Raw genomic sequence first — 15948 nt, forward strand, 5'->3', positions numbered from 1 at the left:
CTTCTGACAAGCAAGAGCCAATTGGGAAGCCAGATTCACTCAGCAACCGTGTGACCCGCTTAACGACTGCAGTGATTCGCTTAACAAATCTGGCAAGGAAGATCGTGAAATGGAGCCAAATTCACTGAGCAAATACCTCACTCAGGAACAGAAACTTTGGGTTTAATTTGTGGTCGTAAGTCAAGGACTAGCTGTACTTCTAAAAAGAGCCACTTCGATTGCTTCTTCAACAAACCACAATCAAAACAGGTCATTCCTCCAGTCAGGATATATACACCCATCTAGCAATTGTCAACTAAGATCATGGCATCCAGCCCTCTCAATTCCTGGCAGATAGATGGGGACGAAATGGAGGCAGTGACAGATTTTATTTTCCTGGGCTCCAAGATCACCGCAGATGGGGACTGGTGCTGGAGTCCCTTGGACTGCAAGGCGATCCAACCGGTCAGTCCTAGAGGAGATCCACCTCACTGCTCTTTGGAAGGCCAGATCCTGAAGAGGAAACTGAAAGACTTTGGCCACTTAATGAGAAGGAAGAAAGACTCCCTGGAGAAGAGCCTCATGCTGGGAAAGATGGAGGGCAAAAGAAGAAGAAGGGGACGGCAGAGGAAGAGGTGGCTGGATGGAGTCACCGAAGCAGAAGGCCTGAGCTTAAATGGGTTCCAGAGGATGGTAGAGGACAGGAAGGCCTGGAGGAACATGGTCCATGGAGTCGCAATGAGTCAGCCATGACTTCGCAACTAACAACAAAGCAATTGTCATACCTGACAATTTACACCTGAGATTAGTTTGCTACCAGCTTCCTCCTCCTGATTTTTTATTTTTATTTTTTTGCTACAGACCTGAGTTTTTCCAACGTGGCAACTTGAAGATGTGTGGACTTCAACTCCCAGAATCCCCCAGCCAAGCTGCAATCTCAATTCTTAGAACTGCCCAGTTTGGAAATCATAGTTGTAAAGTAACACCCCTCTCTCTTATATATGTAGTCCTCCAGTTACGACCACAAGGGAGCTCCAAATTTATATTGCTCAGTGAAATGTTTGTTAAGTGCAATTATGCCCCATTGTACGGTCTTCCTTGCCAAAGTTGTTAAGTGAATCACTGCAGTTGTTAAGTTAGTCATACGGTCATTAAGTGAATCTGGCTTCCCCCATTGGCTTTGTTGGTCAGAAGGTTGCAAAAGTTGATGTCCTGACATTGCAACTGTCACAAGTACATGCCAGTTGCCAAGCCTTCGAATTTTGATCACGTGATCACAGGGATGCTTGCAATGGTCGCAAGTGTGAAAAACGGCCATACGTCCGCCGTTGTAACTTTGAACGGTCACTCAGTGAAGTGTTGTAAGTCGTAGGGCTACCTGTATCACCTTTGCGGCACGCAAGCCTTCTGAACCCGTTGCAACCTGTTGCTCCTACTCACCTGCTCCAGAGGCTGCCCTCCCCCTTACTAGCACTTTCGCGCATGCGTACCGTTACTCTCCCGCTCCGACAAATCCGGAGGGAAACGAAGCGCTCCGGCAAATCCGAACGGGCGCTCGGTTCCCGCGCAGGCGCACTGAGGCGCTCTCAGCGCGCGCCGGCTAATGCGGCATCTTCGCTTCTCGGTTGGCGAGCATAACCGCGCAGGCGCAGTAAGGCGGCAGAAGGGGGGCTTCAACCCCCCCTCCCATTCCCTCGTCCCCACAGCCGGCGGGGCCGTTAATGACTCGGTTTCCCCGTTTTCTCCTCTCGGGGGCGGAGGGGAGGGGGAGAAATGGCCGGAATTGGGGAGGGAGAGTCTGTGGGATGAAAAAAAAGGCGGGAGGATAAAAAAGAGAGACCCCCGACCCCCGTTTTTTCTCCCCCGGGGGGGGCTTCACACGCCCTTCGTTTCTCCTCAGGAGAAGAAACTGAGGAGACGGAGGCAACCATACCTCGAGGGAGGCGGTTTCCAGTCATGGACGAGCAAAGTGTTGAGGTAAGAAGCCTTCGGAATTGCGGTAATAACAATAATAATAATAAGGGCGGTGAGGGGGGGAGGGGTGCACCTGTTGGAGCGGGGGAGGGGCTTCTCCCCCTCAACGCCCCTCCCCACCTAAAAAAACTCTTGTTTGGAGTCCTGTCTATCTGGGGGGGGGGGAAGGTCCTCCCCTGGGGGGGTTTCTCCTTTTGGGGGGAGGGGGAGGGCAGCCACCCCTATCCCAACCAGGATAAGATCCCTCCCCTACTTTTGGGGGGTTTCTTATCCTGGGTGGGATAGGGGTGGCTGTCCTCCCCCCTCCCCCCAAATGGAGACCCTACCAGGGTAGAACCTTGAAGGGAGGACAGCCACCGCTATCCCACCCAGGATAGGAAACACCCCCCCAAAAAGTAGGGGACGGATCTAAAAGGGGGGTCTTATCCTGGGTGGGATAGGGGTGGCTGCCCTCCCCCTCCTACCAAAAGGAGACACCCCCCCCAGGGGAGGACCTTGGGGGGAGGACAGCCACCTCTACCCCACCCAGGATAGGGGTGGGGGAGGGATCTATGAGGGGGGGTGTCTTATCCTGGGTGGGATAGGGGTGCCTGCCCTCTCCCTCCAAAAAAAGACCCCCCATATGGGAGGACCTTCCCCCCCCCCATGGACAGGACTCCAAAGGAGTTTTTTTTAGGTGGGGAGGGTCTCCTGAAATGCGGGGGGGGGGGAGAATTCCTGCATGTGTGTTTATTTATTTGACATACATGAACATGATTTACCCTTCCTGTTTTGAGGGCATCCAGAATGGCAGTCCTCGACATACGACCACAATTGAGCCCAGGGAATCTCTGTTGCTAAGCGGGACGGTTGGTAAAGTGATGTGTTCCCCCCACCCACCCACCCCAGTTTTACCACCTTTTTTGCCACGGTTGTTGAGTGAATCACCCCTGGTTTGTTTAAATTAGTCACACGGTTGTTAAGTGAATCGGGCGTCTCCGTTGACTTTGTGTTGTTAGAAGGTCTCGAAAGGGGGGAAATTGCACAACTCCGGGACACTGCAGCCGTCATAAATATGGAACCAGTTGACGGGCGTCTGAATTTTTGACTGCGGGACCTCGGGGATGCTGTGGGAGGTAAGTATGAAAACTGATCAAAAGCCACTTTTTTTTAGTGCTGTTGTAACTTTGAATGGATGCTAAATGAATGGTTTAAGTCGAGGAGTACCTGTGCAGAATTTAAAAAAGAAAAAAAAAGGATCCAAACCAGGAAAATGAAGAATTGGAAATCTACCTCTGAAAACCAGCAGCTCCCTCCCTGCCTGACCCTGAAAAACCAGTAAAGGAAACTGGTACCCCAGGACAGAGGCTTAGAAATTGGGGCCATCACCAAGAAGACTCTCTCCTGCTTTCTACCAAAACCTCCTGAGCTTCTTGTCTATGGAGATTCTCAGTCATCCCAGGCTATCGTTGTCCAGTTGCCTCTTGAAAAAGCCCTTCTGGGACTCCTAAGCTTCTCTTTCTCCTAATGGAACAGGCAGGCATGAAAGAGGGTAGAAAAATGTCTTTTTGGCTTAGGTGAATGTGACATTCAGGTGGTTGTTGACTTACAACCATTCGTTTAGTGTCTGCAGTTACAATGGCACTGAAAAAAGTGACTTATGATCAGTTCTCACATTTATGACTGTTGAGCATCCCGACAGTCACGTGATCAAATTTGGGCACTTGGCAACTGTCATGCATTTATGATGATAGCACTGTCCTGAGATGCTATGATCACCATTTGTGACCTTCCCAACCAGTTTCGGACAAGCAAAGTCAATAATAATAAGTTTGAATTTATGGGGGGAAGCCAGGTTTGCTTAAATGCAACACAGTTTACTTAACAACTGGAATGATTTGGTTTTAACAACCATGGCAAAAAGGTTGCAAAATGGGCATGACCAAATTCATAATTGTCTTGCTTACTGATGGAAATATTGTGCTCAATTGTGGTCGTAAGTTAAGGACTACCTGCAATCCCTTCCTCCTTGTGATTACCTTTCAAAACCTTTAGATTTATTTATGTCTATTTTATTTATCACGCTTAGAAACTGCTCATCTCCCTCACAGAGCGACTCTGAACAGTATACCAATCGGACATTAAAACATCACAACTGTTGTGAGACTTGGGGGGACTGCTCTCCCCTGCACGATGTAGCTGTCAAAATGTTTTTACACCCTTTTAACCCTTTTTCCTTGGAAAAATTTGTAAAAATCAATAAAACTTGTTTAAAAAAAAACATCACAACTGTATAAATACTATAATGCAAGTCAGATTAAAACAACAAAAGTTTTCATTGAAGATGATAGAATTGGGCAAAGTGTAACCCATGAATCTTCTCTGTTTTGGGTTTGTCTGTGCTGTTTACTGGTCCATGACTTCAGTGTTGTACATGTTGCAGGAGAGAGTAAAGGAAAAAAATAGGAACAGAGACACTGAAATTAACAGGAATGTTATTGATAACATGGTGTGTGGCAATCATGTTTAACTACAATTAATATTTAAGAAAAAACAAGTGTAAATTACACAAAAATAGTACAAACAATATATCTCTTATATTGTCAAGGACTTCTGCGATATTAGCATGGTTATTTAATATCCCACCGTCATTATTTTTATGAATTATCAACACAGGTAATACACCTCCTTTCTCTTATTTTCCCTACAACAACAGTCCGGTGAGATGAACTGAGAGGAATTGGCCCAAACTGACTCAGTTGGTTTCCATGATTAAAGTGGGATTAGAAGTCACCATCTCCCATTTTCTAGCCTGTCTTAATCACTAAAGTCAAACTATGACCAAATTGACAATAGTGCTGACTATTGTCTTTATTTTAAATAAGCCATCTTGACATTTTTGGAAAAGGATCTAGATCTTGTTAATTAATAAATGATCTTTGCCAGTTTGATATTCATAACCAACAATTCACTTTTCTGTTAAACTACTGTACATTTCTAGTTTCCCAGATTGAGTAGACGGCATTATTGTTCTTTGGGTTGGTATAAATTCAGCACACTTGGTCTCTTCTTTCCCTGATACATGAATTGTTGCAATTAAGTCAAAACGGGAAAGGGGTACTGTGGTTCCTGAAAGTTTGTGAACTGATATATCTCCTGTTTGAGTTGCTGCAGGGAAATATTAATGCAACAAATTAATGCAGTGAAGTCACAGATCCGGGATCTGATAATTTTTTCACTTCTCTTATATGCTGACTCTTTAAACAGGCAGGAATCCATGATGCTAGTGTTTCTGTGCTCTGTTTTGTTTGAGAATGTTTTGACACAGAGCTCCCAAAACCTTTTTCTATGGATAAGGTTATAGTATCTAGAGCATGCTCTGTTTTAGCATCAGAATTCCTAGATCCAAACTTGAAATTGCCATAAATCTCCTTTTTCATACATGGGATGGGAAGGGATTAGAAGTGGAAGAATCAATAGTCTCAACCTAACAAGGATGTTATAAGGATATAATCAGAGGGTGTATTAAATATACAGGTAGTCCTCACTTACTGACTCTAATGGAACCAGAATTTCCATCACTAAATGATTCAGTTGTTAGATGAAACATCACATGACCAAACTGCTTAGCAATGGGGTTGTTAGGCCAGGACCTCACAATTCTCCCATGTTTGTCATGCTTGCATCTGCTTCAACTCCCCCCCCCCCATTTCCCTCCCCATCTTTTCCCTTTTGGCTGCCTCACACTCCTCCATCTATCCCTGCCCTCCCAAATGATCTTCACCCTTCCTCCTGCTGCTGATGACATGCACCTGGAAGAGACAGCTACTGGCCACTTGTGAGGCCATCACACACTGGTTGTAAATACAGGCTGGCTGCCAAGCATCCAAATTTTGGTCATGTGGCCGTAATGACCATAACTTTAAGGACTGACCATAAGTATTATTGTAGTTATTCAGTGTTGTCATAACTTTGAACAGTCATTGAATGAATGGCTTTTAAGCAAGGACTACCTCTATTACCGTGAGCTCCTGAAGGAAAGGAAAGATATGAGTTTAACATGTAAACGTATAAAAGTGCAAATTTTGGATTGCATCGTATTCCACAGAAAGCAAGAAAGCAAGAGAAAGCAAGAATAAAACGTGATTTGTTTTCATATCTTTCTGAATCTTACCTGAAGCAAAAAAAGTACTGTGGAATGTGCATTTTATGAATCATGCATTTCAGTCCATCTTAGAAACATACCAATGGGTTGGGTTGGTTTACGTGCCCTCGTCCTGCTTATGGGGATGTTGTATTCTGCAAGATTATAGAGATGTGTCCAACCTGTGGTCTACAGTTACAGTTCTGGGCCGTTAGTAATGCAAGCCCATAAGATTGTAAACCTCTTAACAATATTATGTGATTTATATACTTTAACTATATTATATATTTTATAGGCGACCCAACACAATTCCACTCATTGCGGCCAGGCAAGCCAAAAGGTTGGACACCCATATTCTAGAGTGTCTTCTAAACAATTATATACATACTTATTTTTTGCTCTTTGGTTGCAGTGTTAGCAAGATACTGAGGTGTAGATGTAGCAAATGATTTTTTTTCGTTTAAACAATGACATTTAAAAATAATTGCTTGTTGGTTCCTCTCCAGACACGGTTGTATAGTATCCCAGAGCAATGTAGTTGAGCCTAAGTTTAAGTAAAATGTGAGTTGATATGAATAAGATAATGTAGATGCAGTTACAGATAAAGCTGACCCATACTTGTCTTGATTGTGTTTCTTTCTTGCAGAGTATTGCTGAAGTATTTAGATGTTTCATTTGTATGGAAAAGTTGCGTGATGCACGCCTGTGTCCACACTGCTCCAAGCTATGTTGTTTCAGTTGTATTCGGGTAAGTAATCACAAATTTGGAGCCAAGTTACTCATGTGGAAATAGTAACTGGATTTTGGATGTGTGTTTTTGAAAATACTTCAAAACAGATGTAAGTGTACAAGGATTCTAATTTATTGGCACACTAAGAAAAACAATGTTAACCTTTTGTTCTGGTGCCTGCCTGCTTTCCATTTACTAGTAGCCTTGCCCAGAGAAAATATTGGAACAATGTATTTTCCCTAAAAAAATAGCAGTTCTGAATGTAAACTGATATTTTTTCCAAAACTAAAGATTAATTCTGACTTATTTTCATATTTTCTTTCAGCCCAAGAGCTAAAAAATGTTGCTTTCTTTTCAGACCTTTCAACCAGTTGAACTTATTCCTCCGATTATGCTTAGATATGTATCCCCAAAGGTGCTTTTTTCAAGAGACCACTGGACTTTCTGGTTTTTCTTTGAAGACATTTCGCTTCTCATCCAAGAAGCTTCTTCAGCTCTGACTGGATAGTGGGGAATTGAAGGATGTCTGCAAGGAGTATCAATCCTTCCATTCCACAGCATCCGGTCAGAGCTGAAGAAGCTTCTTGGATGAGAAGCGAAACGTCTTCAAAGAAAAACAGAAAGTCCAGTGGCCTCTTGAAAAAAGCAACCTTTGGGACAACCATGACCTGGATGACGGAGAATCTCCTTATATACTTAGATTTGTATGTTGCTGTTAAACTTCTTAAGAACCCAGAAGTTTATTACAATCACAATTGTTTTGGGACTAGTGATTCTCTGAGAGCTTTTACACATTTAATTTTCTGAACAAAATAATTAAATAGGGTTGGACCAATATTTAGGCTTAATGCATCGATAACATACAAAGAAGTGCCATGACCAACTTTCTTGATTAATTGTTAGCTCCATGTGTGACTAACAGACCACAGGTTCAAAAACCCCCTTAGTCATGAAAGCTGGTTATGTGAACTTGGGTCAGTCCCTCTTTCTCAGACCAACCTACCTCACAGGGTTGTTATTGTGGGGAAAATAGGAGGAGGAAGCTGTGTTGGATATATTTACTGCCTTGAGTTATTTGTAAAAATAAGAAAGGAGGGATACAAATAAATATAAATCTAGACTAACATATAGACTCGGTTTGCACAGCATTTTAAATTAAACTGGGATTGGCTAGTTTATATCTGAGCATGTTCTGGGAATTCAGCCATTGTGTGTGATCCAGCCCGTTCAACAAGTTATAATTTAGCATTGGGAGTCATTTTCTGAATGCAATAGTATACAGATACAATAAATAGGGATAGACGGCAGCATGTGAATTCCATTTAAGGATAATTTACTTATGCTGAAGAAATATGTCCATGCTTATAGGATTTATGCTTTTCTAATGTTTCTGGAACACTCTGGTGTTTTATAATATGCCTGTTTTGTTTGACAGCGTTGGCTGACGGAACAAAGAGCTCAGTGCCCACATTGTCGGTAAGCTTTCACTTGAAGCCCTTTGGACTGTTGTGGTACCCAAAGCAAATTCTTTATTTCAGGTGGCTTTTTTTGCTGATATTTGGGAGGAGCAGACAGGTTATAATTTAAATTTGGCACATGATGGAATGTTACCTTCTTGACAGTCATGAATGAAAGTTTAGCCAAGGTACAATTTTAAAAATTGTCCATAATTGTCACTCATTGAGGATAAAAGAGCAGTTTTTGAAAGTTCTGGGAAAAAGAGCCAGCTTTTCTGATGTAACTTTGAACAATTCTTCCTAGGTCAAAGTGTAGACAACCTAGTTCCCTCTAAAACAGGGATTGCTAAACTTTTTGTCATCACACTTTCATTTACTGTAATCTTAATGTACACTTACCTAAATATCCATATACCAAAATGAATACAAATGGATAGTGAAAACAATACAGTGAAACTAAAGATAGATTTATTGTAACACTATACTTAAAGGTTCTCTACGTTTCACCTGGAATCAGTCTTCATCTCCCCTGTGGGGAAGCCTACTCACAGTTTGGGAAGCCCTGTTATAGTACCTTTGACTTCAGGTTCTGCGATTTCCATCCTATGAGCCATCACGAACAAATGCTTTCTCTGCCTGCTGTAAATCCCAAACTTATGAATGCTATTTCTTCTTTAAATCTTTAAACTTTTGGCTATATCCAAGCTTTTATTCCCCCCAAATATTTTTTTTATTCCTGGTTTCAAAATCTGTTGGACAAGATTTCCCTCCTTGAATGAATATGAAATTATTTACCATTCTTCATTAATTAGCTTCCTCTGAATGTGGAAGAAATTAGAAGGAACATTTCAAATTAGAGTGCCTGAATTGTAGTTTATTAATTGAACACCTGCAACCTCTAATATGGTCTGTTTTTATTAAATGCTTCAAAGGTAGAGAGATTGGATAAAGATCTTGTGCATCTGCATAAACTCCTGTTTTCAATTCTATAATAATTAAGAATTATTCTATTCTATTTTTTCCTCTAAGAAGCAGGATTTTTACTCAAAACTTTTCCTTGCAGAGCTCCACTTCAATTGCGAGAACTTGTCAACTGTCGTTGGGCAGAGGAGGTGACCCAGCAACTTGACACACTCCAGTTGTGTAATCTGAGCAAGCATGAAGAAAATGAAAAAGACAAGTACGTAGATTTAAATGGCCTGTAGACTGAAGGGTTTGTCATGCATTACCCCTAAATTCGTTCATAATCAAGACGTTTTAAAAACTGATGATTTTTTTCTCCTGGAGTGGATTTACAGTTACATTACGTGAGATGTTAAAATGGAACACTTTGGTATTTACTGTGAAGTTTGTCTTCTGTAATGGATTGAGGGTGTCATTGGTGTGCCAACCATCCTCCCACTTGCTTTAGGTCAGGGGTGTCATAGAATTTTTAGATGCAGTCATGGGAAGGAACAAAGGCCTGTCTTTACAAACCCAGAAGGGTTACAGAACAGCAAAAAGTTAAGCTACCCATATTTTTGGGTGTATAAGATGCTCTGAAGTATAAGACGCACCTAGCTTTTGGGGAGGAAAACAAGGGGGAAAAAATCTGCTTCTGCCTCCCAGCAATTTGCCTCCTTGCAACAAACAGCAAACGGTATAGACAATATACACTATTTGTAGTGTTATATTTCAGACTATACTTGTACAGATGCTGTTAAAATTGATGTGGCTTTCTGGAAGTATAGTTATTCTCTGCTAAAAGAGGATACAATAGCCCTGGGCCTCTTCAGATCAAGCATTTATTTTAAAAAGCTTCTTCATTTTGTTAAGCTGTCTAGAACAATAATAAAGCAGTATTTAAAAAATAAGTCTAATAATTTGAACATTCTATAGGCATTTATAGTTATTGACTCACCTCCTTGCAGCAAACAGCCTGATTAGCACAAGAAAAAAAATGCTTCTGTCTCCCAGCAATTTGCCTCGTGGAGCGCACCTCCCGGTCACCAGCTGTTTCAGGCTGCAGGGATGGCTATAGCTTATTGCAGCCTCTGCAAGCCCTATTTTCCCCGTTTGCTGCAAGGTGGTAAATTGCTGGGAGGCAGAGGCGAAGGGTGGGTGGGGCTACATTCAGTGTATAAGACACACCCAAATTTTCACCGTTTTTTAGCGGGGGGAAAGGGGTGTCTTATACTCCAAAAAATATGGTAAGTAAAAACATTGATACCCCCTCCTATTTCTGTGAACAATGTGCTCCATCCACTACATGGAGTTTTTGACTTAGGACTGTAATTGAGCACACAATTTTCATTTAAAATCATGATGATGGTATAGTGGGTTACCATGTGACCAGATCTAATTTTAGACTTAATTTTTTGCAGCAGTTATAAAGCAAACACTGTAGTTGTTAAACAAACCCCTTCTTAGCTATGAGGCTTTCCCCCCCTGGAAAACGGGAAGTAAATGTAGGTTTCTGGCAAAAATGTAAATTGTAATCAAGTGACTATGGGGCACTGCAAACAGTTGTAAATGCAGGCCAGTTGCCAAGCCCCTAAAACTTAGTCCTTTAACTGTGGGGGAGGGCAGATGTTGGGACTTTGACTTTGGGTCATAAGTAACTTATTCTGGGTTGGTTTGCCGCAACTTTGAATGGTAGCTAAGCAACCGGTCTTAAAAACCACTTGTACAGCAAGTAGAAAACTATTCCGCAGCTCACAATTTCATATTCCTACAAGGATAGGAGGTATCCTTCACTGGTGCATACCAAACAGACCCACAATTTAGGGTGGAAGGCTTTACTGAATGAATGTATTTTATGAGGAAGTGATCACCTGCCAAGCATTCTCCAAAGGAGGCTTGAGCTGAGGTTAAACATAGGCTTTATAATTCTTAATTAAAGATGACATGGATAACCTGGTAGCTGTCATTTAAGGAGCATTTGTTGGGAAAATAGCTGGATCTCTGTGTTCCTAAACGTGCTTTTCCAGAACAGCATTTGCATACAATTTATACCCCAAAGTGATGAGGCCCCTATCTGTTTAGAGATAGCCAATTTGTAGTGAAGAAGGGCATCAGGAATGTAAGCAGGAAAGCAGACTTCCTCCATTCAAGCAAACTGGATGTTGGTAGTTCTCCAAGCATCCAGTTCCTGCTAGTCCTATGCCAACCTGGAATTTTGCCTAGAATAGAAAGAAAGCATTGGATGAAAGGATAGAAAATAAAAAGCCTTTCCTTTTGCATCAAGAACAAAAAGCCTTTGGGCTGACATGATAGCAGTCTTCCAATATCTCAGGGGTTGCCACAAAGAAGAGGGAGTCAAACTATTCTCCAAGGCACCTGAGGGTAGAACAAGAAGCAATGGGTGGAAACTAATCAAGGAGAGAAGCAACTTAGAACTGAGGAGAAACTTCCTGACAGTTAGAACAATTAATCAGTGGAACAGAAGTTGCCTCCAGAAGTTGTGAATGCCCCAACACTGGAAGTCTTTAAGAAGATGTTGGATAGCCATTTGTCTGAAGCGGTATAGGGTTTACTGTCTAGGCAGGGGGTTAGAGTAGAAGACCTCCAAGGTCCCTTCCAACTCTGGTATTGTATTGTATTGTATTGTATTGTATTGTATTGTATTGTATTGTATTGTATTGTATTGTACACTGACCAATTATTGATTCATAATTATTGCGGAACATCTGCTATTGTATTATATTGATTTTATAGAGAAGCTACGTGAGAAGCTAAGCTGACTTGCAGTACATTTTAGATGTAACCTAAACATTGTAGCTGGAACTGTTCAATTTCTATGTGTGTAACTAACCTGCATCTTGATAATGGAAAGACTGAACTAGAAGCTTGTGGAAAGCAGTCAGAGGCCAAGTCTTTATAAATTTTTCCTTAATTTAAAGTACATAAATTTTTTATTAAAGATTTTCTGAATATACAAATGAAAATGAAGACATTTTCATGCGGGAAAAGGCAAGGGAAAAGGGAAATAGAGTGAGGTAAAGGAGGAGGAGGAGAAAAACGAAGAGGAGGATGATTTTATTAAATACTGAAAGAATTTATCTCTGGTACAAAAGCATTCAGTGTACTTGCAAAACCACAGAGAAAAATAATAATAACTGAATTGCTGACTTGAAACCTCTCTATGTATGTCATTTTACATTGTTTCCTGTTTTTATTGGCATTTCAGCAGTAGCTCACTTTGACTGATGTCCAATAAAAATAAGCTCCTTAATGGCACTTCCCACCTTGTTAAAATGATTGAGGGCAAAAAAAAAACTTACGATGGCTGCTGTTCCATTTATCTATAATTGCAATTTTTCCTTTATTTTTTTAAGGTGCGAAAATCATCATGAAAAACTTAGTGTATTTTGCTGGACGTGTAAGAAATGCATCTGCCACCAGTGTGCACTTTGGGGTGGAATGGTGAGTAAGCTTTTTATGTACCGATGAAAAACAAAGAGTTATCTATGCAATGTTTATTTTATAGAAACCAAAGCATTAACCTTGTGGTATGATCTTTTTTTGCCATGGTTGTTAAGTGAAGCACTGTAGTTAAGTGAATTATTCAGTTGTTGAGCGAATCTGGCTTCACCCATTGACGTTGCTTGTTGAAAGCCAACTAGGAAGGTGACAAATCGTGAATATGAATATATATATATATGTTTATATATATATAAACATTCATTCATTCAAATATATATATATGCCGGTTTCCAAATGCCTGAATTTTGATCATGTGATCATGAGGATACTGCAACAGTCATAAGTGTGAGGATCTGTCATAAGTCACTTTTTCCAGTGCCTTTGTAATTTCAAACAATCAGTAAATGAATGTTTATGTCAAGAATTACCTGTAATGCAGTTATTGAACAAAGAACAAAGTAATTCTTCAAGTATAATATGCATATAATAAAACATATTAGCTTTCAAGAAGAAGAATATAAAGTTCTGTTTTTATTTGAGGATGGACTACAATCAGGAAATCTTCCTCCCCTTATTTAACACCCAGTAACATCTATTCCCCACTATTTGGCAGGGATTTCTTCAATGACTCTTCCTCTGATCTGCTGTGCTGACATAATGTTCATGTAATTTAAGGTGCAGCTATTTAAAATCAATGAATGAAGATCAGCTTTGACAAGAAAGGCATATCATGTACCTTTTACTATTTAAACCTTGAATTAAGCATTTATAAGAAGTATTTCTGGGGAATTAATTTAGCTTTTTCCTGAAATATTAACTTCAGACATCTACAATAGTTCTTTAATGAGGCAGCAAGCTAGACAGTTTTACTTCAGTCATGTATTCACTAAGAACCTGAATAGATTTTTGTGGGAAGTGTGACTGGAAGAAAAAACAGATTCAGCAGGTTGAAAAGTGCTTTCTTCCAATAATAATCTTTGGGATTCACTTTGGTAAGAGGGTTTTGAGCTGGTACGATGACCCTACCAAATTCATCTGCATCTTTCTAACAGCACGGCGGACATACTTTTAAGCCTTTAGCGGAAATATATGAACAGCATGTCACAAAAGTGAATGAAGAAGTGGCAAAGCTTCGTCGAAGACTCATGGAGTTGATAAGTTTGGTACAAGAAGTGGTGAGAACAGCTCTTTCAATTTTGTTGATGTATAATTATCATATTCAAATATATCTGCTGAACAAAAACTACGCATTGGTGACAGGAAGGGCATCTGGCCAGTAAACACTCAGCTCCATTCAGTTGCCCAGACTCCACCCCCAAGGGATTATGGGAGTCATTAAAAGAGGATGATAATTTTCATATTCTCAAAGCCCTCCTAATGGGATCATTGTTTGAAATTGGAAGGTGGTTTCTAACCTGGGGCAGTTGGGAGAGGAGAAAAAGGTGAAAGAAATAATTATTTTCCAGGTTGAAACAGTAATAAACAGATTCACAGCTTTCACTAAGATGAGATGTTGAGTCTCTCAATCTTCAGCTTAGCATTTTCAGCCTTGGCAAAAAATAATACAAAGAAAAAGTACAGATAATCCTCGATTTGAGCCTAAAGTTTCATTTGTTCAACAGAGCATTCGTTAAGTGAGTTGTGCCCCATTTTACAACCTTTTCCACTTGGTTGTTAAGTGAATCACTTCAGTTGTTAAGTGCATTCTGCAGTCACCAAGCGAATCTGGCGTCCCCTATTCACCTTGCTTATCAGACATTCCTTGGAAAAGTTGCAAATGGTAATTCCAGGATCCTGCACCCATCATAAAAAGATGCTAGTTGCCAAGCACTGACTGTGGGGATGCTGCAACAGTCATAAGTCTGAGAGCTGATTATAAGTCACTTTTTTTCAGTGCTCTTGTAACTTTGAACGATCATCAAACAAATGGTTGTAAGTCGAGGACTACCTTTATCTAGAGAAGGGACATCCTGGTTAATGTTTTCAAGGTGGGGATATTTTTAATGCTGCTCCTTTAAAAAAACAAAATGAGCAAAGCATCATCAATTTGACACCTCCCAATTCCCAAGTTACTTATTATATCTGTGTTGCAGCAATCAGACAGTGGTTGAGAGACAGCGAATAATAAAAATTTCACACCTGTTTTCCTGGGTTTAGAAGGGAATTAGAGTTATGTATAACAACCCCGAGGTGTAATCCAAGGTGACATTCTCCTGATATTTGGGGGGGGGGAGTAAAAGATCCTAGTGACAGAGGCAGATGTTTTATATTGCAATTATAAGTTTTACTTTCTCTTCCTTCCTATGTGGCTTCTCTGTTTCCAAAATGAAGGTGTTAGCTGCTCAGAAATTATTCCAGCTTGTACTCTGAAAGCCAGGTTAATGTACTGTACTGCACAACCTAGAATGTCATTCCCATGTAAACAATGAAAAGCTGTCCAGGCAGTTCTAAATTGATGCCATGTGTGTTTTTCAGGAAAGGAACGTTGAAGCGGTTCGCAGTGCGAAAGATGAACGTGTTCGAGAAATCAGGAATGCTGTGGAGATGATGATTGCTAGGTTAGATACCCAGCTGAAGAACAAACTTATAACACTAATGGGTAGGTTTGCCTTTTTGGGTGTGTGTTATATTTTAGGACAGGAATTGAACTTAGCACTTGACAGATTGGTCTTTGTCCTCTTGCTGCTCATTTATTGAGGGGTGTGTGCCAGTGGTTTGTGAGGTTTAATTGAACAATGCAGTTGGTCCTCACTTAGCATCACTTGTTCAGTGACCAAATTTATGGCAGCACTGAACAAGTGGTACTTACGATAGTCCTCAAAGTTCCAGCCATTGCAGCATCCCCACAGTCATATGATTGCAGTCAGGGCGCTTGGTACCTGGCTCATGATTATGACGTCACAGCCTCCTGCAGTCATGTGGTCACCACTTGCAACTTTCTTTACCCGCTTCTTACCGTGTTTCCCCGAAAATACGACAGGGTCTTATTTTCTTTTTACTTATAAAATATGGCCTTGGGCTTATTATAGGGGAGGGCATTGTTTTGGGGTTTCCGGGCGGCTGCTCCCTCGCGAACTGGCTCCCGAAGAGCCGGGCACAGCCTCAGGGGCGAAGCAGCCATGAGGTGACCAAACTCACGAGCAACTGCCCGGCAAACCCCCTCTCCATCTGGGCAGAGCGCCATTCACTGACCTAGGGGGTATCCCCAAGGCGCCAATCCACGTGGCGCTCTGCTCGCTCCCCAGCTCCCGCGGCTTGGCACATTCGGGATACCCCCTAGG

General features: G+C 41.3%; 1 protein-coding gene across 5 annotated transcripts in view; it reads left to right on the forward strand.

Annotated features, from left to right (window-relative positions):
* Nucleotides 1-1494: 1494 nt before the first annotated feature.
* Nucleotides 1495-15948, forward strand: part of TRIM37 (tripartite motif containing 37) — a 70067-nt gene continuing 55613 nt past the window's right edge. For 3 of the 5 annotated variants that reach the window (XM_081943401.1, XM_081943403.1, XM_081943405.1), the window contains exons 1-7: nt 1642-1956; nt 6723-6824; nt 8242-8282; nt 9327-9443; nt 12580-12667; nt 13720-13842; nt 15143-15266. In XM_081943401.1, the coding sequence (XP_081799527.1) occupies nt 1936-1956; nt 6723-6824; nt 8242-8282; nt 9327-9443; nt 12580-12667; nt 13720-13842; nt 15143-15266 (616 nt within the window). In that variant the 5' untranslated portion in view covers nt 1642-1935. The other 2 variants (XM_081943402.1, XM_081943404.1) reach the window with 2 other exon arrangements.

This window comes from Natrix helvetica (assembly GCF_964273705.1).
Source record: "Natrix helvetica genome assembly, chromosome: 2".
In the NCBI taxonomy this organism is placed as follows: Eukaryota; Metazoa; Chordata; class Lepidosauria; order Squamata; family Natricidae; genus Natrix; species Natrix helvetica.